Genomic DNA, 26,749 nt, shown 5'->3' on the forward strand with positions numbered 1-26,749 from the left:
AGATTAAACTTATTGTTTTTATAAACAACATTACCATATAAGTAGTTTGTAATAATATTTCTACAGGAACTGCCAAACTCCAAGTCCGAATCTCTATAACTAAAATGCAGAAATATAGACGAAATTCCTGACTAACTGTTTAGCAACTATGCAGGTAGAAAGAGTATTCTATATAAAGCTATCAAAGGGGGCGTAGCTGGTGCCTATATGAATACCTTCAATCTGTCGATAAACTTTATTGTCGAAACGTATACATAGCCGTTGCCATTGAGAAAATAAAATTCTTTGACGATGTGCAATACAAGTAGCGAGAGAAAAGCCTATGGTGACAAAAAGTCTTTATGGTATGAGTACAATCAAATGGTGTACTGAAAAAAAATGTTAAATTATGTATGTCACAGTGAACTGAGCATATCCCAAATTAACAATTATTGCAAATATCAGACAATGACTTCGGTACCACTTTTATTAACTGCATATATATATATATATTATTATATATTGATTTCAACATGTACGAATCTTTCATTAAATGTGAAAACATTTACATTCATCCATAACCTAAATATAAAGCCACTTAAATACAGCAATTGTATAATATTCCTAATATCTATAGAGGAAATTTTATATATATGCTTCTGTGAATGGTATTGTAATTGAGACAGCTAGACGGAGGGAACACGATATTGTTGTCTGTACAAGTATGTAGTCGTTTTATCCCGCCAGCAGGCCGAAAAATTATACGTGAAACCGTGAAATTGTTTTTGTTTCTCCGTAGACGTTTTAACATCCCATGGTCTGCGAAAGTTGTACAAATGTTCTTGTCTTTGACGAAAATGTACGTCTGGCATGTTTGTCCTACTTATTTGAATATCAAATTGGGTTTAGTTAGAGTTACTATATAAATACTTTTTGAAATAATGTCACGGAAAAAGAGAAAGTCCTCTCGTTCATTGATGACCGAATAGTATAAGGTAAAATTGATACTGATTCACTCATAAAGTCTTAGAATAGAAAATAAACATTTTTCTCTAAAATCAGTTGATGGCATGATATACGTACGGGTTATATATATATAGTATATATATCTTCTACTTGTATAATTTATGATGGCATATTACTTAACCTCTAACAGGATTGTGTTTGTTTTTCATAAGATCAAGACATACTATTTTGATAACTTTAATTGAGTACTGAAGCTGGTATGTGATTAACTTCTAGTACTTCTTTGTTTATTCATGTTGATCATTGTAATTTCGCTTAGTTTCGAAGATCTCCTTTTAGTTTTTCAAACATCAGACTCAGGCTTGCCTTAAAAGTGTGTTTTATTATTGCTCTGGGGTCGGGTTGTGGTCTCATCGACACATTATTCGTTTCGATTCGAGCGTCTTTAATGACTAAATCAGTTCAAATCTTTCACATAGACTAATTTGATCGACTTAAGTAGACACTTAAGTGTTTAAAAAGTGTCCAAAATCTTTCATCAGATGAGCCTGAAATTTGAGGCTAAAATCGGCCATTACTGGACCAACCGTTCCGCTATCATATATTTAGCTCCACAAGGGACCTGCTTCCCTTTAGAGCCGCCTCTGGTGAATCCCAGAATTCAATATTTTCTGAAGAGATATAAAAATGTACATAATGATATATATGTCTCTGTTTTCTGTCATAGAAGATCATAAAAAGAGAACATAGTCTAGAAGTCTCAGAAATCTGAGACTACTATGTGTTGTAAATAGTAGTCTCAGCAGAAATAGAGGTGCAAAATATGTGAACTACATGTTTGTGATATCGTATTTACCGATGTATTATATAAATGAAACTTTTAGTTAGTACAGAGACATTCTATACTAACGAAAGTATAGAAAGTTCCTGGTTAGTTTTGGGTGAAAAATAATACGACCCGAAGAGAAAATAAAAGCAATTTTGAAGTTCCCGCTAAAAAAAGTTAATGATTGAGCAGAGTTATTGTTCTTGCAGGAAGTTGATGAAAAATATGGCGACATCATGAAAAGAAAAACAGACACTGATAATCCACTATTACAGAAGTTTGCCTTCATTTGAACTGGTAAAATTTGTTTCAGGCAAAAGTAAACACATCACTTATTATTTTAGTTGTAAATTTTCTGATTTTACTGCCTGACTTCTTTGTCGAAGTAGGCCAAACCAGGAGACAGTGGTTTCCCAGACCCTAAATCACAGACACAAAGTCCTCAAAGAATAACTACCTGTGTCGGGAAGTGTCTCAATATCGGAACTATAATATCACAATATTTTCCTCAAAGCATACATGGATTGTTGTGACAGTGAATGACTTTCTAAAAAATCTATGTGCCAGTAATATTCCCAGTACAAACAAATGAGGGTAGTAAATTTATGCCCTTTACTGTCAGGCGTAAAACGGTAATTTTCATGTACCGTTAGCATCAAATTGGTAAAATTTTTACTGTGCTTTGTCAAAAATTCTGATTGTGATTCGTCAGAGGTCTCAATAAAATGTATAACAAATTTTTTAGTGGAAGAAGACGTCAAGTCTTCTGAAGACTTAAGGGGCTGACCATTGGCATTGAGTCTCCGTATGCCGCATTCATTTCGTGTATTACAATTTCAAAACAACTTAGATTCCTGACACCGATTTTTACACATGATTAGGCATCTGAATCATTTAATTTGTAAATTATGATTGTAAAACAATCACAATCACTATCGTAAATATGACCCTTTTATTTATGTAAATTATTAGATTTCATCTCATCCACATGAACGTTATTTGTTTACTTGTTTTAACTGTAGATATTTGTATTACGCATGCGTGAATTTGGTATCGGGACAACTCGCCCTGTTTACAAGTTCGCCCTTGAAGTTACGAATTTGCAATCCTGCAGACAAGAAGATTTTGTTTTTATTTAAATAAAAAGGATATATAAAGTGTTCATGGTTTTCCTTTGTCATGTGAATTAGATGCCCTTCGTAACATACATGTGAACCTCCCGTTTAGGAGAAAAAACTCCCGTGTATGAAATTTTTCAGACGCCATATTTGATCATTTCTTACTACTGTACGGGTGTAATTGACACATGTGTTAAATTTTACCTGAACATCAAAGAAGATGTATAATTATATGGCTTCACTTGACAGCTTGGGTGTCAAACATACTGGTAATCAACGATGTTTACCTCCGGCTAACTGCCGTTGTGTTATCAAAACGATGTGTATTGGGAATATTGAAATACTTTTTTGTTACTTCCCTTTGTTTTATCCTGTTTTCAGTTATTTTGCTTTTAAAAATGTAAATTGTAAAAAGACTATAAATGATTAATATTTTAATCAAATAATCATAAAAGGATGTTGATTAAATGAATTTAAATGATTTAGGACAAATAAAAAAATTAAAATTTATAAATTATTTTAGCAATCTAGACCTCCATTCAAGGATTAAATTGAAGTTTATATCATAATTTTGTTTACAACAGAAGGTGTTATTAATTAATTTACGATGTTGCAAAAAAAAGAGGGACGAAAGATACCAAAGGGACAGTCAAACTCATAAATCTAAAACAAACTGACAACGCCATGGCTAAAAATGAAAAAGACAAACAGAAAAACAATAGTACACATGACACAACATAGAAAACTAAAGAATAAACAACACGAACCCCACCAAAAACTAGGGGTGATCTCAGGTGCTCCGGAAGGGTAAGCAGATCCTGCTCCACATGCGGCACCCGTCGTGTTGCTTATGTGATTACAAATCCGGTAAATAGTCTAATTCGGTAGGTCAAATTCATGAAAGGGAAGGGGATTGTAGTTACGACGTGAGGAACATATCCGATATCATTTGTGAAATGGTTATTCCATAACGGTCAACCAACTCGTGATGGCGTCCGTAAAATTTACGAAGGGATGATTTCAACTTCACCATTTGGAACTCTTGATTTAATAGCTTCCTTGTGAGCAGTAACCCTCTATCAAGAAAATCATGATAGGAAATGCAAGCACGGGAATATCGTATCAATTGAGAGATATATACCCCGTATGCAGGTGCTGCTGGAATGTTGCTACTTAGAAATGGAAAGTTCACAATTGGAAAGCTGAAATCATCTCTTTTGTCGTAAAGTTTTGTCTTCAACCGACCCTCATTGTCAATTTCTAGATGTAAGTCAAGATATGAAGCTGACTTAACTGTATCTGTAGTATCCTTTATCTCCAATTCGATGGGATAGATGCGTTCCACATAGTCACCAAATTTTGAATTGTTTAGTGAAAGAACGTCATCTATATAGCGGAAAGTAGAGTTAAAGGATATTGCTAACCTCTTATCTTTCTTCCTAAGAAGTTCCTGCATGAAGTCAGCCTCATAATAATAAAGAAACAAGTCAGCAAGTAGAGGGGCACAGTTTGTTCCCATTGTTATACATGTGGAGCTTATTTCTTTCTTATTTGTCTATACATTTACAAATGATAAGGAGATGAAGACATGAACAAAAATATATACAGATAAGATATATAAATATAATGATTCATTTGCTAGCAGTGAACAATCATTTGTCAAAAACAAAACAAATCAAAACAAGAAACAGATTCTTCTTATTATTTTATTTTATTTAAATAGAGAGGCAATAATGGAACTATAAACATTACAATTTGATGGAAATTTGAAGAAAAAACACAATTTCTACATCATTTGGTTACATTTATGACAAAATTTATGTCGATAAAAAAACATGATGTTTTGACCATTCAGTACTTAACCCTTTCCTCCATAATGATGCTTTTTGACGCCACCCCCTTTACTCCATAATGACGCCTTTTGACGCCTGTGTAGTACCTCAGTTGAAACACTTTGACTACAAAGTGTCTGCAGTAGACTCAATAAAATTTGTATCCAATATGAAAAGGAATATCATAGGAATATTCTACTTAAATTTATTTAATGAAATATTTGTTTTTTGCAATGCATTTTAATACTTTAAAGCCTATTTTCAGCATTTTATTGAAAAATTCTATTTTGTGTTCATTTTTTACAGTGGGTTGTGATGATCTTCCAGTTAGGTTACCCTCATTTGGAGTGTTGTTCCCAACCTGTTAAAGGTCCATCTTTGTGCATAATTCAAAATTGGAAATTTCAACAAGCATCTAATATTCTTAATCTGGAAAATAAACCCTGGTCTGCTAGCTTCATGTATATTTTTTCTACCGATTTAATATATAACTAGAATCATGCAAACAGACTTAAGGAAAAGGCATGTAAGTTCATCATACAAATATGACACTTTTTCTAGACAATCCAGATCTTGCAAAATACGTCGCTAAAAATTGTAACCTTTAAAATTGTTGTGCAGTAAAAACCCATATGGGAACTTTCAAAAGTTGGCAGGTATGTAACAAGTCTTACTATTTTTATGCTCCATTTATGGGCAATATGTTTTCTAGTCTGTCCGTCCGTCCTGCTTCTGGTTATAAAGTTTATGGTCGAGGTAGTTTTTGATGAAGTTGAAATCCAATCAACTTTAAACTTAGTACACATGTGTTCCTCTTGATATGATCTTCTTAATTACTGCCAAATTAAAGATTTTACCTAATTTTCATAGTCAACTGAACATAGAAAATGATTGTAAGGATGGGAAATCCATGTACTTATGACCTTTTCTTGTTTGAAGAAAAAAAATACATTTTAACGATAATGGAACAAAGCAGCCTGGGTAAGTGGGGCTGCTTTTATGGTAATTCAAGTTACCTTTTATTCACCTTCTTCCACTTCAGAGCTATCAGCTCTTTGATTAATTATCGTTACCGTCAATTGTGGGACAAATTAAACGTGAATCATCAAAATCAATTGATATTTTTTATCGTCTGAAGAAAATGTAAATTTAATCGTCATGCACCAAATATAACCGTTTACGTCATTTGCCAAAAAAAAAAATTCTTCATGAAGGCACCCCCATTTAGTGATTACCACCCTCAAACAAATGGGATACTAAAAACAAGCTTAAATTTTTAAAATTTAATTTCATTGACTCTTGATATAGATTGAATTGCTCATTAGGAGTCTATGACACCTGTAGTGATTGACGTTCTAACTATTATATTGTACTTCCAGTCGGGACACTTTCTTTGGTCCCGAGCCAGGTCAGATGTTTTAGTGGGTACGCTAACAGCTGCGCGTTACTAGTCCCGAGAGATTCCCGATTTAATACGTCATACTGACAGCTGCTAGAAAACTCTTGGGAAATATTTATGGTAAGAATGTCAACCACTGATCATGAATTGTATTTAAAGTGTATGGACAATCTTTGACACATTCCCCATTTCCATTTCCATTCTCAATTTTATTTTATTGATGTAATCTATAGTTTAATAAACCATCAGAACTTATAAGGAATTAATTATTATCATGATTATAGGACTAACATCTCAGAACCAGGGAAAATAGGAAACAAGACGGGAAACGCTAGGAATTATATACATGTAGTTTTATATACACTCTAAACATAACAACTTTCACTCCTTTTACACACTTATAACATGTAACTTGAAAAGTTTTGATCCTGATCCTAGGGTCATAATTGACACAACTTGTCTCTTATATGTTCTACGCTTTTCCTCTTACAATTGTATGGTACACTGTTGCTCTTGGTAATTTATCAAGGTAAATGTACTTAAATTTATATTTGTTTAAATGCAGGATTCAGGGCTCGCCAGTTCTTAAAATCACCTTCCTCTTGCAAGATTTGTTCTAAAAAATGTTTAGGGTTCTCCCCAGGCAATGTCAGGATTTTTTAAATTGCGCTCTCTGCTGCTCAACTTCAGAGTAAGCACATATTTTTTGCAATTATGATGTTGCGGCACCAAGATCGTTTGTAATGGTTCCTATGCAAAATTACTCATTGTTAAGTTTATTTATGTAATTTACGTTGTAGGGTCCGGATCTGGAGCTCCATATCTTTTAAATAAAGTAGTACTTACATTATATTTGACTAGATCATATTTGTCTTGCATCTATTTTATGAATGACAATGCAACGCACATGCACTTAAAATCATTTTTTTTAAAAAGATCAATGGTTTTCAAGAATTATCATGATATTAATCTTTATCATGTTTTTTGATTTATGACTCGATGACAATGTTTGTTTACTGTCATCATGGTCATATTGGAAAGATATAGCTACTGTCAATAAGGAAGAAGATCCCCATAAATCAGTACACAAATGTAAGTTTTGAGATACTGTCTTTTATTGTAAACACAAAAAGAAAAAGAGTTGATAATAAATGTCAGACTAACATTGGAAAATCCTTTTTGGGAATTCTGGAACTACAAATGTACCTGGTGTACATTTATTATTCATATAATGAATTGTGTAAATAGGGCAATGCTAATAATATGAAATATTTCAATTACAGGAAGATGGGATATGAAGTAAACAGATTTCAGGGCGATGTTGACGAGGAGCTGATATGTCCTATCTGTAGCAGTGTTTTAGAAGAACCCCTACAGGTATGTGTCAAAGTAAAGAATATGTGATTCAGTTAGAAATATTCTTTATATTAAAATTAAATGAATGCTGCCAAAAAATGTATTTCTGTGTATTTATGTGTCCTGGTATTGTGACTTGTCTTCCTGCTGACTGTTACAAATTTACCTCTTGAACTAGAAAGTGAAAAACCTGGTTAATAGCCAAGGTAAAATGTAAGATAAGATAAATTTTATTTTCCAAGTTAGGTCCCCAGCGGGGCATATACACATAACATATATAATTGATACAACATACAGTATTTTACATAAAATAATTATATAAACTGTTGAAATAAAGTCCTACAGGTATTATTTTCTAAATAAAAAAGTATAAATTTAAGAGATGCTACTCCAGAGATGTGGCAAACTTTTTTTATTTATTTATATAAAGATACATTGTACATGTAGTAAAAATTAGGACTCATATTCATATCTCAGTAACCATGGTAACATGTTTTTGTAATGAATATTATAGATGCATTTGAATTACCACTGGACATAAAACAGTCAATCATTATCACATGCACACTGTACACTATGTAACATAATTAGAATTAAAGACAACTATGCATTGTACCAAAGACTTGAAAAGAATTATATAAAAACATTAAAAATTGTAATGGACCTAAATAACTCAGCTCCTGCTGTAATTGCTGAAAAATATCCAACAATTCATTGCTCTCTGTTGTATAATTAACACACTATAAATTTTGCGAAAACCAACCAACCAATCAACCACTAAAAGTTGAAAATTACCAGCCATTGCCAGTGTCACTGCATAAGAAAAAGATTTTTCAGAATACCTCCGTTTATTTTAGTGGGTACCAAATTACTACAATTATCATTGATTGGGAAAAAAATGTCATGGTTATTTCAAAGTCTGTATACCAGCCTATAGCATGTATAGTAAATTTGTTCTTATGAACACTTAAGTTTTTTGTTTCATCTATAACCATGAACAGATTGAAATCCACAAATTATGGTACATGTATCTCACAAATTTAAATTCCTAATATGTAATTATTTTCTATTTTTTAGGCTCCAGCATGTGAACATGCCTTTTGTGCAGCATGTATACAGGAATGGCTAACACGTCAACCTACCTGCCCTGTTGATAGAAACCCTATCACACCCAACCAACTTAAACCCGTCCCTCGTATCCTACGTAATCTACTGTCTCGTCTCCAAATCACATGTGACAATGTTGGTTATGGCTGTACAGCTGTGGTCAAACTGGACATGTTAGCAGCACATCTACAAGAATGTGAACATAACCCCAAGAAACCAGTCCATTGTGAACTTGGATGTGGTCTTGTTGTGCCAAAAGATGAACTGAAGGTACAGTAATTATGATATTAAAAGTAAAATCACAAAAATACTGAACACCGAATAAAATTTAAAATGGAAAGTCCCCAATCAAAATGTAAAAGCAAAAGCTCAAACACATTAAACTAATGGACAACAAGTGTCATATTCCTGACTTGGTAATTGGTACAGACATTTTCTTATGTAGAAAATGGTAGATTAAACTTGGTTTTATAGATAGCTAAACCTCTCACTTGTATGACAGTAACATAAATTAAATATGAGACAATAGACAAACAAATCAAAGCCATCTATTTTGGGTTTATAATTAAGGCTGAAAAGTTTGATGTTTAATTGTTATTTACAATGTATTAGACATTTTGTATGTTTTTCTAAGACTTGAAATGGGAAAATTAAACATGTTAGTTAATATTTGTTAGTTTAGTAAGAAACAAATACAAAGATAAATTTTTTAAAAGAATTCATTTACATAGTCTTTGAACATAAAAACAGTTTGAACAAATTAAAACAAATTTATGATGTGTTGCAAATTTTAAGTTTTAGATGATGAATAGAAGAAAAGATAAGAATAGTATATTTTTTGGTCCTTAGAAGAATAAATAGTTTTAATGTTTTATTCTTTTGTTTGACAGAGCATAATTTTGAACCCCAGCAAAACTTTGCTGATAGACTTTTCTACAACTTCAGAAAATGAACATGCAGTTGGCCCCTTGATACATTTGTGCCATCATTAATTGTATTTATAACCATTAAAGCTGTTTTTTATTTTCCAAGAATTGAATAGCTTTATTTTCCTGATAGTACATTTTATGATTATGATTATTAAACATTTCAATAACAGACAGGCTGCACCACATGTACTGACTTCAGTTTTTTTTTTTTTTTTTTTTTATAAATGGTTTTTTATATTTTGTACAGGAACATAATTGTGTGAGAGAGTTAAGGAATCTTGTACAGCAGCAGCAACACAAAATGGCAGAAATGTCAACAGAACTGACAGAACACAAATTACAAATTAATGAACAAAAACGAGAATTACAGCTTTTAAAGGTAACTATTATAAAATGCTATTATTGTATATCAATTATATTTGTCTTAGATTTACATGTCTTTATAAAAATAAGGTGATGTGGTATGTGGCGATAACATAACTGCAGGTCATTATGTTGACTTCAGCAATTATCAAATCCCATAAAGAACTATAAGCTTTAAAAGGGTCAAGTATGACAATATGTGAACAAAATAAAAAGGGAAAACAAAAGGCCTGATATATACCAAATAAAATTATGGCAAAAAGTTACAAACAACATCTACAGGATTGCAGGTTCCTGACTAAGGACAGATACATTTAAAAGAATATGGGGATTTCACTGATCAACTTTGTATAAACTATGTGTTATAAGCTTAAGTAAATGGGTGTGCGATATATACACACCAAGAAAACCCAAACCCAACACCACTAATTAACAAAGTATCTTGTTGTTACCATATGACCTTCACATCATCGTTGTATATGAATACTTTATCCATTTGTTTGATGTGTTTCAACGTTTGATTTTGCCATTTAATTAAAGACTGTTTAAAATATCCTCAGACATGTCAGAGTTCAGTACTTTTGTTAACTTATTTTACTTTTTTACAGGAGTACATGAGATCAATGCGAGTATCCAATCCAAGAATGAGAGAAATACAAACAGAAATGGAACATGCTGATGTTATCAGGTAATATAGAAATGGAACATGCTGATGTTATCAGGTAATATAGAAATGGAACATGCTGATGTTATCAGGTAATATAGTAATGGAACATGCTGATGTTATCAGGTAATATAGAAATGGAACATGCTGATGTTATCAGGTAATATAGAAATGGAACATGCTGATGTTATCAGGTAATATAGTAATGGAACATGCTGATGTCATCAGGTAATATAGTAATGGAACATGCTGATGTTATCAGGTAATATAGAAATGGAACATGCTGATGTTATCAGGTAATATAGAAATGGAACATGCTGATGTTATCAGGTAATATAGAAATGGAACATGCTGATGTTATCAGGTAATATAGAAATGGAACATGCTGATGTTATCAGGTAATATAGAAATGGAACATGCTGATGTTATCAGGTAATATAGTAATGGAACATGCTGATGTTATCAGGTAATATAGAAATGGAACATGCTGATGTTATCAGGTAATATAGAAATGGAACATGCTGATGTTATCAGGTAATATAGTAATGGAACATGCTGATGTTATCAGGTAATATAGTAATGGAACATGCTGATGTTATCAGGTAATATAGAAATGGAACATGCTGATGTTATCAGGTAATATAGAAATGGAACATGCTGATGTTATCAGGTAATATAGAAATGGAACATGCTGATGTTATCAGGTAATATAGAAATGGAACATGCTGATGTTATCAGGTAATATAGTAATGGAACATGCTGATGTTATCAGGTAATATAGTCTTCATGATTAACCACAAGCCCTAGGTCTAGGCCAGTAAACAAGGTAAAATGTTCCTGAAAAAAACCCCCACAAGCCAATAAAGATTTAAGGACATCTTTGACTGACTGATTTTCAGCTTGCAAGTTGATAAGTTTTTCCATCTTTTCATTGATATAAAAATGATTGTAATATTTTATATGACCTTTCAGAAAGAAGTGTGGTTTAGTATTGCTTCACAGAATAAGATGTACAGTATGATAGATTTACATTTCACAATTTTTAACCATCTGAATAATAGGCCTGTGATAGCCATATTACAAGAAGATAGGTCTGTCTAATTTTGAATTGTTCTGGCTTTCTTGTAAAAGTTAACCAACACTGATCAAATATAAATAGAAATGCCTAATGATCTCTCATAAAAATAATTCTTGAACAGCTCTAATAAGCATTCCATAATCAATTAGTGTATTCATGCTGTGTGCATACAAACAATTATTTTTCTATTTGACAGATGGAGTAATAGTTTACAGGCTGCCAGAGTGACACGTTGGGGTGGAATGATATCTACCCCTGATGCTGTATTGCAAGCTGTGATAAAAAGGGCATTGATAGACAGCGGTTGTCCATCGCATATTGTGAATGAGTTGATGGAGAATGCCCACGAAAGACGATGGCCGACTGGACTTAGTACGTTAGAGACGAGACAGCTAAATAGACGACAGTATGAAAATTATGTGACTAAAAGGATTCCAGGTAAGCTTGAGAGCTGATCTCAAAGAAAAGCATGCAAAATAGTTCTACAGCAATGTTGTCCAAATTTTATATAATTTGGACAGTATGTTGGTGGTTTCAAATGACAAATTTTTTTTTTCTCAAAAATTTAAAATGGCTGTCTCACAGCATCCATTTTGGAAATCCATGCTTTCTAGAAATGGTCTCAAAATGATAGCAAAAGGTAGGCAAATCAAAACAATTTTTTTTTTACACTGCATTAATACAAACAGTCACTGTATATAATTTTTAATACAAACATAGCATAGAGATGTTGATTTTTGTCACCATATATTGTTTTGGTAATGAATTTGTTACTTTTATTGACATATGAGACATCTCTATGAACATATGGAACAGACTGAGAAATGTATGCACAAATAGAAGGAACCAGCAGAACATCACTATTGACATTATGAAAAAGGAAAAATTTACACTTAGAAAAAATTGTGTTCATTTAATCAAAAGTTTGACGTGGAGATAATCATGATAAATTCTAACATTAAGGTCTAAAAGGGAAAACAATCATGTTATTATTTGTCAACATGGTTTTGGATATCTTTAGAAAAAAAAAATGTATAGTGTAGATCTGTTAGAACTTGCCATCTACTATAAAAAAAAATCGTAATTTAAAATTGCCATTTATTTCATTTATTTGGGAAAATTACTACAGTTTACAATACCACCCACCAATTACATACACAAAAAAGTCTTTTTTTTTTATAGGTAAACAAGCAGTTGTGATGATATCTTGTGAAAATCAACATATGCCTGAAGATTTAATAATGGAACCTGGAATTGTCATGATATTTGCTCATGGAGTAGAATAATCATTGTTAAAGTAAGTACATACAAGCAATTACTAATTGTACAAAATTAAAATAGCTAAACAGAAAATGGCAGTAGATCATTAAATATGTGTCATATACATGTAGGTTAATAAGTATATCAAGAGAAAAACAAATTGTCTTTATATTTTGATAGGAAAAGGTCTGTATCAATTTTAATCAATATTAAAATATATCAAGCAAAAGTCTGCCTTTAAGGGGGTTCCCGGGTCTAAATCAATTTTTTTTCTTAATGTAGGAATTCGCTATATTTTTCTATAAATGAACTTTATCTTATACTTAACAGAAAAAAAAAATTTAAAAAAATAGAGTCACCATTCTTTACGCTCACAACTTTTCGAAAGAAGCATTCATTTGTGTAAAAATACTTTTTTTTGTTGAACTAAGAGGAGAAAAAGAGGTAATATTTAAATAAAAAGAGAACTAAATTACAGAAATCGCTAAAATTTTACAAAAGTTTAGTTTAAGTACAGCTTATTTGAAAATAATAATAAAAAATATAGGTCACATATGAGTTAAAAAAGATATTTCTCAATTTTAATGCCAAGAAATGGTATTTTTGCACCAAAGGGAGATAATTTGGAGCTTTTTCAATGATACGTACATTCTAAAAGTCATCTAGGGCCAAAACGAATTGTAAAGTAATAAATAAAATTTTTAATGAAAAAAACATTGTTTAATTTTTTCTGGAATTTTTATACCCTGGAGTACTGTAGTAAACTGCTAATCTAGTCAATGAGTTGAGAGAAAAAGTTTTAACTGCAGTTTATCGTGCGTGCACATAACTATAATCTTTATTGATCAGAATTGTCATTTTTGATACTTATGGTTTGTAGTGCTCTCCGGTTACCCTGGCTTCCTTCACCAATAAAAGCTAACAGCCATGTAATAGTACAAAAGTGTTGAAAGGGTCTTAATCACCTTGAACATTTATCTTTATGATAATGAGGAGATATGGTATGATTACCAATGAGACAACTCTCATGTGAAATCAGATGTAAACAATTGTAGACAACCATATTCCAATCGACAATTCAGCATATTTTTATGTTTGATATCAAAATGTAATTATCTTCTATGTGCATGTAATACTTGCTGCCGAACATCAAGCACCTGACAATTCAATCTAATTAAAAACCGATCTCTCATCGCTCCTGTTTCTGATATGTCGCGTGGGAGATCTAACAAAACTGGCTTTGAGGTCACATGTGAGTGAACTAAAAGTCATGAATTTATAAAGATATGCAAATGAGTTGACGACCTATTAATAAGCCAATCAAAAAAGTTTATGAATTATTATGACTGACGATTTCGTCGTAAATAAAATGAGTTACATCCCTTTGCCTTACGTTAAACTTCCAAGATCGTGGAAGACTCAATTTCATTGGTCGAAAAAGACACCTACGAGGTCACTCACATGTGACCTCAAAGCGGGTTTCGTTAGATCTCCCACGCGATATATCAGAAACAGGAGCGATGAGAGATCGGTTTTTAATTAGATTGCTGACAATTATTTTTTTTAATTTTCAGATGTTTTGTGATAGCTACGATCTGATTAAACCATGACAGACAATATTTATAATGTTATTGTAATCAATAATGTAGCTTTTTAGCTGCTTGATTTTCTTTCTGTTTACACATAAAATGTGAATTTAACCAATTTTATTGTTAATTTTGAGGGGGGGGTTGTACATAATGATGTTCATAAGATGCATATATATTTGTGTGTATAAATAATCAATTGTATTTATTTTTTTATGTTTTCTTTATATCTCTCTAATATGTTAATATAAGTGAGCCAGTTTTGGGGACAATTTTGAAAATTAGTTTGTCAGCTTTAGGGGGTTTCAGAATTATGACAAATTTAGTATCTTATCTTTTTAAAAAAATGTACATTCTTATAACATGAAATTCCACAATTTCCATATAGAGATGACTGCAGGGGCAGATCTAGTCATTTTAAAAAGGGGGGTTCCGAACCCAGGACAAAGGATGGGTTCCAACTATATGTCCCCATTCAAATGCATTGATCAGCCAAAAAAAGGGGGGTACCAATTGCCAAACCCCCCTGGATCTGCCAATGGACTGCCTCGTTTTAGGGTGATTGTTTTAAAAAGTATTATGTGCATGGATTGGCATTAAGTATGTCAGAAACAGGAGCTCAAAATTAAAATAATTATAGAGTTATAAATTATAAAATTTAATTTTAAAATCCCAGGTCTGATTTTTGATAAAGAAAAGTCACATGTGTAAATCAAGATCAACCCTGGTCATTAATTTGAACTCTTAAGAAGTTAAAAGTGATACATGTACTTTGATAGTTTTCATTATTTTGACAAATCTTATTAAAATTACACATGGATTCAGGACTATGAAGTCTGCTTCTTTCATCAAAGGTTGTCATAATTTGTATTCAAATAGTTTGTATATTTCTTAGACATGACAAAAAGTAAGTAGTTTAGATCGTTGTAGCTCACACCAACTGTATGTATGAAAAATTTGAGAAATTGACTTTTTATTTATTCAAGTTGAGGAAAAACAAGCACACCAGAGCAAATAATTTATTTTTGATTTAAGAGGCTGCTTCTCAGTAGATTTCAAGTCAAAGTTTTTATTTAAAAAATTGCAGTCTGATGTCTGCAAAACCTTATTTAATTCTATGTATTGGAGATTCCCAGCATAAGTTCCATGTTATTGGGAAAAATTTGACATAAAAGGTGATCTTCTCGCCATATAAAATTTAAGGTTTCCTGGGGAAATTTTGTGACAGCTTAAAAATTATATTCACAATCAAGAAAGTTTGTAATTTTATTTTGATTAGGAGGCTAAAGTAAAGTTGCATAATAGGCATTTTTTTATATTCCTATTCTTATTATCTTTTTTATTTTAAAGTTGAAAAAAGGAGAAAAACATTAATTTTATTTATTTCACAAACTCAGTCTTATAGATTGTCTGATTTTTTTTAAAATTGTTGGCAAATATCAAGTGAGATTTTACATAACATTGAACAGTTTTTGTTTTTATATTTTAAGTTGCTTTTTTTTTGTCTTTATTCCTTAAAGAAGATGACCAATTGCAGAATACATGTAGTATAAATAAAAAAAAACTTGACCATGTAATATAATTAATATATATATGTACTTTGTACAATGCAGTGATTTTTGTTTATATGTATTTTTTTTATTTATTTTATTATATAAACACACTTGTAAACTATAGACAGAAGTATTAGAAAATCACAAACTGAATAGTAACTATATCCTTCAATACATGCAGTCCAATTGAAATATAGATGCTGCATCTACTCTTCCTTTACAAAGATCTGACAACCTTCCTTCTACTTTCTGTTTTTTTAAAGACATTTCAGGATCCTCTGGTTGTATAGTAATGATACACACAACTGCCATTTAATTTGCTGATGAAAGTAGAAAGAAGTGTTAGCAAAGTGTGGGTACAGAGAGTGTATTTTATACAGATTGAAATATTTGATAATGATAAGCATTTTTTAAAAACATATCATAATGTTGTAGAGCTGCTATGTTGAAAGCATTTGTTTTTGTTTAACAACCACACTTCTGTCATTAACTGATTCTTATCTCCTTTTAATACTATAAATTCAGAAAATATTGCGTGCATTTATTATTGCGATTTTGTCATTTTAGACCAAAATGCGATTTTAATTTTTGCAATATTCAGAAAAATCCTGTTGGATTCATACAAAACATTTCATAATGTGAGTTTTAGTTATTGTTATGATAACCCTGTTGCATTTTTTGCAATAATAAAAATATTGCAATAATAATTTCTGAATTTAACGTATAGCTGCTATGTTGAAAGCATTTGTTTGTATAATAACCACAATTCTGTCATAAACTTATTCTCATCTACTTTTAGTAATTGATTTATATTGTTTTGTTTTAATGCTGATGATGATCCGTAGATAAAATTAATGCAATAAATAATGTATAATGGAAAAGTGGAAACAGTGTGTTGATTCATTTTTTCTCAGCATGTGTAGATCTTTCAATAGTAAGCCTGTTGGTAGCTGCACTATGTAGGTTTGTTGCCCATCCTGTATCTTCAAGACTTAGATACGCTAATTTGGTATTGACCACTGTGTTCTTAGCTAAAAAAATATTTCAGAAGGCTGGTGAGCAAGATGCCTCACGCTTTGTATAGAGATGCTGTATGTTTAATTGTTGCTGTCAATTGGGAGGTTACCTCAGGTTCACTGGAATGGTAATCTATTCCTGCTCCACCAGTGGAAGAGACATACTTTAGCTAGTCCATTGTTGAAATATGCATCCTCTGATACCATTTGTGTTATTATGCCCCATTTATTGGCATTATGTTTTCTGGTCTGTGCGTTCATTCTTTCGTTCGTTCGTCGTTTAGTCTGTCCCCCTTCAAGTTTTTGGTTGAGGTAGATTTTGATGGAGTTGAAGTCCAATCAACTTGAAACTTAGTACACATGTTCCCTATGATATGATCTTTCTAATTTTAATGCCAAATTATGGATTTTATCCCAATTTCATGGTCCACTGAACATAGAAAAAATGATAGTGCGGGTGGGCCATCCGTGTACTATGGACACATTGTTGTTGTAAATCTTGTTGTAAAGGTTGACAATGTTTGTTCTGTACATTTTTTTATGCTCCATTTATGGGCATTATGTTTTCTGGTCTGTGTGTCCATTTGTCCATCTGTCCCGGATCAGGTTAAAGTTTTTGGTCGAGGTAGTTTTGATGAAGTTGAAATCCAATCAACTTTAAACTTGGTAAACATGTTCTACAATATGATCTTTATAATTTAAATGTTAGAGGAAAACCTTGAGTTGGTAAAAAAAATTTCATGCATGGGCAATTACTAAAAAATACAACTTTTCTGATCATGGAGAAAACCGAAATCTTGACATTGTGAAACAGTTAAGCCACTATTTGAAATTCGGTACATATTAAGGTTTTCAGTATACAATTATTTCAATTTCACCCTTCAGGTGTAATACCACTAATTCACTGCTTCAAAATATAACGTATGTAAAAGCCCTTTTCTGACACAAAAAGTGCTTTTGATGTTATTGCTTACTAACTAACCAATAAATTTGCAGAAATACAGCTTTTTGTGAAAGAGATATGTTTTAAGACCATTCTGAGCCAAAATTTACTTGTCTTTAAGTTTGCATTAAAAATTCAAGATGTATGTACTCCATAGTATACTTATTAAAGATTTCCATAAAAAAAACGGGCAATTTTGATACATGTAGTACCAATGTTCTCAAGGTCAGATTCTTATAAGAATTTATAGGTTATTTGAAAATGGTCATGTAGAAAGGTGATACATTGTACAATGTACGAAACAAAGCAGGAGCAACTCTTTCAATTTGTCTTTAGTGTGGAATGGGGGAGTACTTAGCATGTAGAAAAGTGATACATGTACGATGCAGGATATACCTGGTTTCTATGAAGTATTCTTGGAAATGTTACGGACAAAGGAAGATGAACACCAAGAGATAACAAGATAATTAAAAAAATAAAATGTCACCAATTTGGGGGATAAAGCAATAACAAAGAGGGAAGATACATGTAGAGAATAAAACAAACATTAGGCAAATAAAAACACACAATACCAGTCAAAATGAAAGACGACAAAAGATTTTAACTACTCTAAAATCTGAAAAAACACTCATTTCAGCGCATGGCCTTAAAAGATAAATTGCAAAGGGACATGCCAAAATATATGCTGTCTCCTTTAAAATTTGTTATATGTTCCATGTTATCTTTTGTTCTATATTACGAGATGTTTTCTTCATTAAAATCATTATATATCTAGATATCAAACTGTATTCCATTCTACAAGCTATCAGGAATAACCACTACCTGAAGGAATTGATTCTGAGGAAAAAAATGCCATTGTAATATTTCGTCTAATATACTATGAAGATATCATTTGACATATCACTAACACTCAATTTCGATGAAAACGATGCATTCACCAATAGTCTTTGAAAAATCACTAACACTCAAGTTCGATGAAATCTATGCATTCACCAATAGTCAACAAACTATGATTTTTTTTAGTGAGAAAACATTATCTATATAACGGAAAGTAAAGTAAAAGAATACTGCTAACATGTTTTCTTTCTTCTTTGGAAGTTCCTATATGAAGGCCGCCTTAATGACTAAAATAACAATCCTGCAATAAGAGGGACACAGTTGTTTCCCATGGGAACGCCGATTTTTAAAAACAATTAAAAACACGTCCTTAAAACGTAACAAATATGTTGTCAGTCAAGCCTCTTGATGATATATCCCTCCCTATGACAATATACTTGTATTTACGATGGGCATTCTTTTGTATGAAATAAAATAGGACCAACTCTTTCAATTTGTCTTTTAGATTGGAATGAGGAATACTTGTCTAGTGTAGAAAAGTTAAACTTTTAATGCTATAACAATGAACATGTTTTCTCTAAACGATCTTTGGATTTTTTTTTATCTTTGAAAGTAATGCGCACAATTAAAAACCAGAGGTAATAGGTAAAAATGTCAAAAAAGGGGTACATGAGTCAACGTTGTGTTATAATTCAATAACTATAAAATCAAACAACTATGTAACAAAGAATGCCATGTATGATATTTAAAACCGATGACTGAGTTTTTTGGGATATTGAAATATTGTCATCCGTGAAATTTGCTTTCCGACAGAAAACAACTTTTATTTCCAGTGGCAGCCCAGATTTCCCGTCATTCATATCTTGAATAACTTATGTACTACATTTAATATATGCAATCGTCCTGAAATTTATGATGCAATTGCAACCAAATGTTGAACAATCAACAAGTTCGGTATGCATGTTGTGTCGACTGTCGTATTAATTGTTTGTGCGATTCTCTGTTATGAATGTTCTTGCGTGTGTTTGTACTGTATTTCTGTTACAAAGTGTTGTTACTTTAGCGGTATTTTTAATCATATAAGCTGTGGTTTGGCTAGCCACAAACAAGGTTAAACCCACCATTTTTCTTAAATTGTGCTATTCCAAGTCAGGAAAATGGCAGCTGTTACCAAATAGTTCGTTTTTATGTAGGTTAATGTTTGTTGCACTTCAGTGTTCCTGTTGTTCCTTTGTTTTCCTCTTATAATTGATGTGTTTCCCTTGGTTTTAGTTTGTAACCTGGATTTGTTTTCGATTAATAACTCTTGAACACCTGTATATTACTGTTGCCTTTATTTACAATTGAGAATGAAAATAGGGCATGTGTCAAAGTGACAACAACCAAAGAGCTGAAAACAGATACCAAATACCAATATCTATTTGATTTTTAAGCGTTTTTTTATTATTGTCGAGGGCCACCCAGTTTCCTATAATTGCTGAATCCACTGCATTTTTACTTTGGTAAATGGAAATCTCAATTGCAATATTCTCACATCTCGTATCTTACATAGTACTATCACATAATGTAGTAAGTTATCACAGATACCAGACTTTTAATTTGATACGACAGACGCGCGTTTCGTCTACCTAATACTAATTAGTGACGCTCAGATCAAAACAGTTAGATAGCTAAAAATAAGTACAAAGTTGAAGTGCATTGAGGACCCAAAACTCTTTGTGCCAAATACGGAATATAAGATAGACTTGTACTGGTGTAAATGCAACAAGACGACGAACAACTTGTGGAAAAGCAAATCGGATTCAAGCCGCTGCATGGCAGGATTTAAAAAGATTGAACAATATATAAGTCAGCTAATAATGAAATAAAACACAATTACATTGTAAATTTTGCAGGGCTTTTCATATTTCGTAGACGACAGAAACATGGACAAAAAAGGATAGAAATAACATTAAAAATAAAAATAAGACATTCAGTAAATATATCCCTAATATAGGAAATGGACACATTTTAAGGCCGATTATTTTTGTTGTATCAGCTTGTCAACGGTTATTAGTTTTACAATTTTCAAATCTGACATCGAGCATCACTAATGAGTTGTCAAATGCTCAACTGCTGCCGTCAAATCTGTACTGTTCGTTCAACTGTTGGATCAAAATCATGTAAATGACATTATAAATTAAATATATTTATTAGACGAATATCATTAAAAAATTTTACATATTATATTCACAATACAAAAAATATACACTGACTTTTCATTTAGAACTATGCTGCCTTTAAAATGCATGTGGTTTTAAAAATGTCTATTATATATGAAACGATTGAGAAAGAGCATTTTATCATTCTTTTTCTAGCAAGCAATGGTTCTGAGACAGACGAAATCTACTACGGACATATCACTAATAGTTAAGAGCTTTTAAGTGTATTCAAACAAGAGCTTATGCTCAGTATGTATCAAATAATGTTTGGTCAATTATTTGGCCCAGGCCAAATGTGTAAAGGTAATGCTGCCAATATAAATGCAAACTGGTATTAATACAACAATGTTTCGTATCGTTAATACGACAAGCAGCTATGCAGTTGTTTTGATTTGATAATCATGTGGAATTGTGATAACCATAATATTGAGTGGAAAAAATGATAATTTATTGTTGTAAACTCTTAGCCGATCTTTACTTGACGGATGAGATGATTATTTGTTAATATGGTACATGTAACATGTACATAAAATAATCGAAGATGAATGCCTAGTCCGATGTTTAAATGAAAACAAATCTGCAGCTGTCATGCCTTCTTTCTCAATTTAATATAATATATGCATTGTATGTGTGCATTTTTATCAACTTTACGTTTATATATAACCAAACAAAGATATTTTTCATAGCAAGAATGCCAACAAACAATATTGTATTTACGTTACCAAAGAAAATTAGAAAACTATGGTATAACAGCATGAACATTCTAAATCTCTAAATCCTCATTTACATTTAAATATTTATAAGAATGAATTCCTAAAATTATTTAAACAGTCTCACTTTATGTTAAAAAACGCATTTATTGTTTCAACTCCTGTGAACATTAAACAATGTCAAATAGTTGTATAAAAACCTGAACTCTGTATGTTTCTGCTTCATTGTTTTTGTTATGAAATGTTAAATTACTGATCGTTAACATATGCACATTATACAATGAGACGCCTGTACCCCAATCTTTAACATGTTAACCTTTTAGGTCTGTTTGTTTCGCTCACACATTGGAGTCAAATAATGAATTTCGATGCAAATGTCATACAAGTGCTATTTCAGCTAGCCATAACACCGGGTGTAATCCGAAAATTTCTACACAAGGAAATTTCAGTAATAATTCTTGTATATAACAGTTGTTTTTAAATCGTTGATGTGTTTGGGCTTTTGATTTTGAAATTTGATAATATACTTTCCGTTTTGAATTTCGGTTTATTTATTTTAACACTTTCAATGCAGACTAATTTTTATCTTTCTGATAGCTTTTAAGTAGTATCTGACAATTGATTTTGCGGTAAATGTTAAAGAATATCAATATTTGCCAATAAAGCAAAACAGTATTATACTTCAAAATATATGACCGTTGTTTGTTTGCTAATGCAATGGGCTTCTGTATGTCTTTCATTTAATAAAAACAATTAATTTTGAAACAACTTATAGTTTTTAAATTATTTAAAAGGGGTTGTCATAGTATGATTTATTATATTAGAATAATTTAAATCCTGGTTACTATGAAAACTTCAAAACCTTTTGCATAGCAACCATAGTCTTATAAAAAAAGACTTATGTGAACAGTTTTTAAAGGTGTCATTAAAATCTTAGATTATCAGAATGCCGCTGTTTGCATGATTCTCAAAAAAAAAAAAAATAGTTCATTTATAACTAAATTTCATGTAATATGTTTGTGCAAGATGGTGTGCTGTTCTTGCATTATAAAAATGGCTCTCTCTGTGTATTATGGTCAACATCAGAATCTACAATACAAATCAGATAATATATCAAACATTATCATTACTAGGATTTTCAATAATAAAAGCAGTTTTAAACGTACAAATGCAACCAGAAATTTAATTCAAAGTCCTCTATCATTTATTGTTTGAAATGTTTTAATGATTATAATCAAAATGACCAACGTGCAGTCAAAAGCATGGAGTATTCTTGTAAAATATATCTAACTATTTATAAAAAGACAGATTAAACTAAGCACTTTTTGATTGTTTCTGATTCCTAACTGTGAATGTGAATATAACATATTCTTGTATAATTCATAATAAAATATTGTTTATATAAAACAAATATATCTAACAACCTTAATTGTTTTTTTTAAGAAAGACGAGGTAGATCCACTAAAAATGATTTTTGTAAATGATGTTTAACTAAGGAATATATGTTCTGCATATCAAGCTCAGATTATTTGCCCGGAAATATTAATTTGTCCAGTTTAATTGATTCAGCTACTAATGTTTTTAATAGGTTTTGAATTATAAAGATTTTGGTCCTGATCATCACTGAAAAGACATTGTAGGTCGGAATATGCATCTGAAGCAGTAAAATGTAAGCTAAGACCAGGTACCCTTACATTATTTATAATTGAAAATCCTATTATGTGTTGTAACAATTCACAAGAGACAAACCTCTACACTAGCGGGCGTTTGACAAACGGCAACACAAACTGTATTAGTAAATCATGATTGTGTAAGTATGTATACTAGTAAATTAATTACAAATTATCATACAATGTCATTTGTTTGCTGCCTTCAGTTGTTAGTTTATATTTCATTCCGAACACAATCATGTATAATTACCTGTATGTTCTGATGACAATGGTTGTTTTTTCAGATGTAAAACAAGGAAAACTAGCGAAACCAAGGTAGCTATGATGACCACTGCTATCAATGCGACAGATATTGTACCAATTGCAAAAATTTCTTGATAAGTCTTGTCATCTGTTGGCAAAATGAAATCACACATCTTTATATGATAAAATTTACTACAAATCAACTTTTGTCTAATTATCAAAACAAAAAACAAATACTAACTGTTTATCATTATTAGTGACTAAGCCTTTGTTGAATATGCTGATTCAAATTTCCAGAGCAGCTCGATTTTCTATTAAGGGTTTTCTTAGTAATTGGATGCTGCGTGGAATATGTGAAAGGAACGTATCGAACCATGATTAAAAAAGCTGGAGCCAACCTTGATCGTTTTGATAAACGGACACACTGTTGATAATGGATATGTATCTTTAACAGTTGCCACAAGACAACTCTTTATTATGATCATCAAGGTAAGAGTAACTATCGTGACAGTTTAATAAAACAAAAGTTTGTTTTCTTTTGCCGCTTTCATCTTTCGACCTTGGTGTTGTCCGTCCTTTTGTGCTTTTGATATTTTCTGCTTTTTGCTAATTAGCATTACATTGAACAGCGCAAAACTACTGTTCAATTTATCATCTATTCAATTGCATAATAGCACGGGTGTCATTCGGTTTAACGAGAGGAATGATCATGAAAGAATATCTAATGTAGGTCAAGTATTGCGAGATGATCGTGAAAGCTCTGGTACCGGATCGTGAAAGATATTAATGAAAATTCTAGTTCAGAATCTGAAAAAAGTCGCGTAATTTTCAAACGCGTAACAAATCCGAACAAAAAAATATGTCTGTCAAAATGGTTAAACTTCCTCAACATTCCTGTGCAATACACTACAAACCATTAAAGTCTGAAATGGCCTATATCTGTACTCGACTGTACTGATTTTTACTCGACCAGTCTGAATTGGTCTGACTTTTACTTGACATTACTCGACCCCAGTCTGAACCATACTTGACTGTACTGAATCGTACTTGACCCTTATCCTTGCCGTTGAAAATGGTCTGAACTATTACTCGACCAGTCTGAAACAGTCTTAACCCATTCTCGACCTATATTTCCAGTCTAAACCATACTTAACCAAAGGTCTGAACAATACTCGACCAGTCTGAACCATACTAAACAAAAAAACTCTACTTTTTTAACTGTTAAAATAAATAGATTTCTTTTTAACTGACATATATATAACAACAGCCAACAAAATTTATAAAAGATTTTAACCTTATAAATAAAATATATCTCTAGGATAAAAAAATATATTATATATAACTTATATCAAAAAGAGATAAAATTAAATAAATAAATAAAATTGTTTGTCTGATTAGTTGTGAAATATAAAATATAACCTCTGCTTGGGGGCAAACTCATAAATAAGATCACACCTGTTCAGAGGTATTAAATTCTAAATAACATTGATTCAAAATTGCAACATCCTGTTTAAATTAAATAACAAGGCCTTCCGAATATACATGTATGTACTAGAAAAGTAATACACGAATTTTAGAAAATAGGGCTTTCTTTTTACCTGTAAAACACACATGTACTGAGGTAGTTAGAACATATTAAAGTGTTTTATGTATGCCATGATAATTTGACAAAAAAATACTTAAATTAATTGATTTTTTTTTTACTGTTACTTTGGAATACATTTCCCTTTTTAAAAAGGTTATCAAGGATTGCTATGGAAATTCTATAATGATTAAATTAAATTCTTGGTTTAATAAAACAAAACAATTAAGATCTTATTTTTAAAAAAATTATTAAGTTGTTTTATATACTATTTTATATATATCTCAATAAAAAACATTCACTGCACTATTACCTGAACTTAACTGACACCATTAATCTATACTAGGCTTAAGTTAATGGTGAAAATAGTTCAGTTACCATAAAATACTTCCGAAATATTCATAAAATTTTTAATAATATTGAAAATATTAGTCACAATTCATTTTTTTTTAGATAATTTGATCAGCTTGTTTTATTTATATTTTAAAAGTTGATATATATTATTATATAAGTGTAGATTAATATTGAGTTGAAGTTATATCATGATTGATTATTGTGAAATTTTAATTTCAATACTGAATTGAATACATTTTTAATTTCAAGTTGTTCAAATTTCATTTTTATTAAAAAAAATCCTAAATTGATAAAATTCAGCTGATAGATACAAAGAATAGGTCTAGTTTGGTTAAGACTTGGTCGAGTATGGTTCAGACTAGGTCGAGTATGGTTCAGACTAGGTCGAGTACGGTTCAGACTTGGTCGAGTACGGTTCAGACTAGGTCGAGTACGGTTCAGACTAGGTCGAGTACGGTTCAGACTCGTATAAAACAGTTAAGTACTGGTCAAGTACACATTCAGACTGTTAAGTACGGTTCAGACTACAGTCGAGTATTATCAAGTAAATCTCAGACGAATTCAGACTGGTCGAGTAAAAATCAGTACAGTCGAGTACAGATATAGGCCATTTCAGACTTTTAATGGTTTGTAGTGATATGATAAAGAAAATAGGCAGTACTTTATGAAAAAACACTTAAGGCGTAATGCATGTCTATGGAATTTATTTTAAAAAACACGCTATTTGAACTGCAATGGTCATATTTCAATAAATCATGATATATTTGAATTTCAATCTTTGGTGTATCTGATAGCACAGTAAAATAAAAGTATGCTCTTCCATTAAAACCATTAATATGTTTATGAAAACCTTGAATTTTGTTGAATTTTCAACTTGATCGTGAAAGATCAGGCAACGCATTATTTTGATCGTGAAAGATGATGCGTGACCAGACTTAATACTAGTAATCAGTAATCAATATTTTTTTTTTACCGCTTATTATACCTGCATCTGTTTGAAGCCTGTAACTATTCTGATAAGAATGAACATTTAAGATATATATTTTTTTTAATTCAACACTTCACCTCGAAAGTTAAAAAAAAAACCCAAACGTGTCTATTTCAGAGGGAAAAATTCAGCTCTGAGAATCGGTCTAGTACAATTCAGACAGACCGTCACTTTTTAGCCAATAATATG

The 26,749-nt window shown here is 31.3% G+C and overlaps 1 protein-coding gene across 4 annotated transcripts; it reads left to right on the plus strand.

Annotated features, from left to right (window-relative positions):
- Window positions 1–1,958: 1,958 nt before the first annotated feature.
- LOC143059263 (E3 ubiquitin-protein ligase NRDP1-like) lies at window positions 1,959–16,904 on the plus strand. 4 transcript variants are annotated; one of them, XM_076232746.1, is made up of 9 exons: window positions 1,979–2,068; window positions 6,101–6,240; window positions 7,404–7,497; window positions 8,554–8,853; window positions 9,760–9,891; window positions 10,484–10,563; window positions 11,814–12,055; window positions 12,800–12,914; window positions 14,452–16,904. In XM_076232746.1, exons 3-8 carry the CDS (start codon window positions 7,408–7,410, stop codon window positions 12,901–12,903), a joined length of 948 nt encoding a protein of 315 aa, XP_076088861.1. In that variant the 5' UTR covers window positions 1,979–2,068; window positions 6,101–6,240; window positions 7,404–7,407; the 3' UTR covers window positions 12,904–12,914; window positions 14,452–16,904. The 4 variants fall into 4 exon arrangements, with proteins under 4 accessions (XP_076088859.1, XP_076088860.1, XP_076088861.1 ...); XM_076232747.1 differs by having other exon boundaries at window positions 1,984–2,090; XM_076232744.1 differs by lacking the exon at window positions 6,101–6,240 and having other exon boundaries at window positions 1,959–2,068.
- The last annotated feature ends 9,845 nt before the right edge of the window (window positions 16,905–26,749 follow it).

Source organism: Mytilus galloprovincialis, chromosome 14, assembly GCF_965363235.1.
Source record: "Mytilus galloprovincialis chromosome 14, xbMytGall1.hap1.1, whole genome shotgun sequence".
Taxonomy (NCBI): Eukaryota; Metazoa; Mollusca; class Bivalvia; order Mytilida; family Mytilidae; genus Mytilus; species Mytilus galloprovincialis.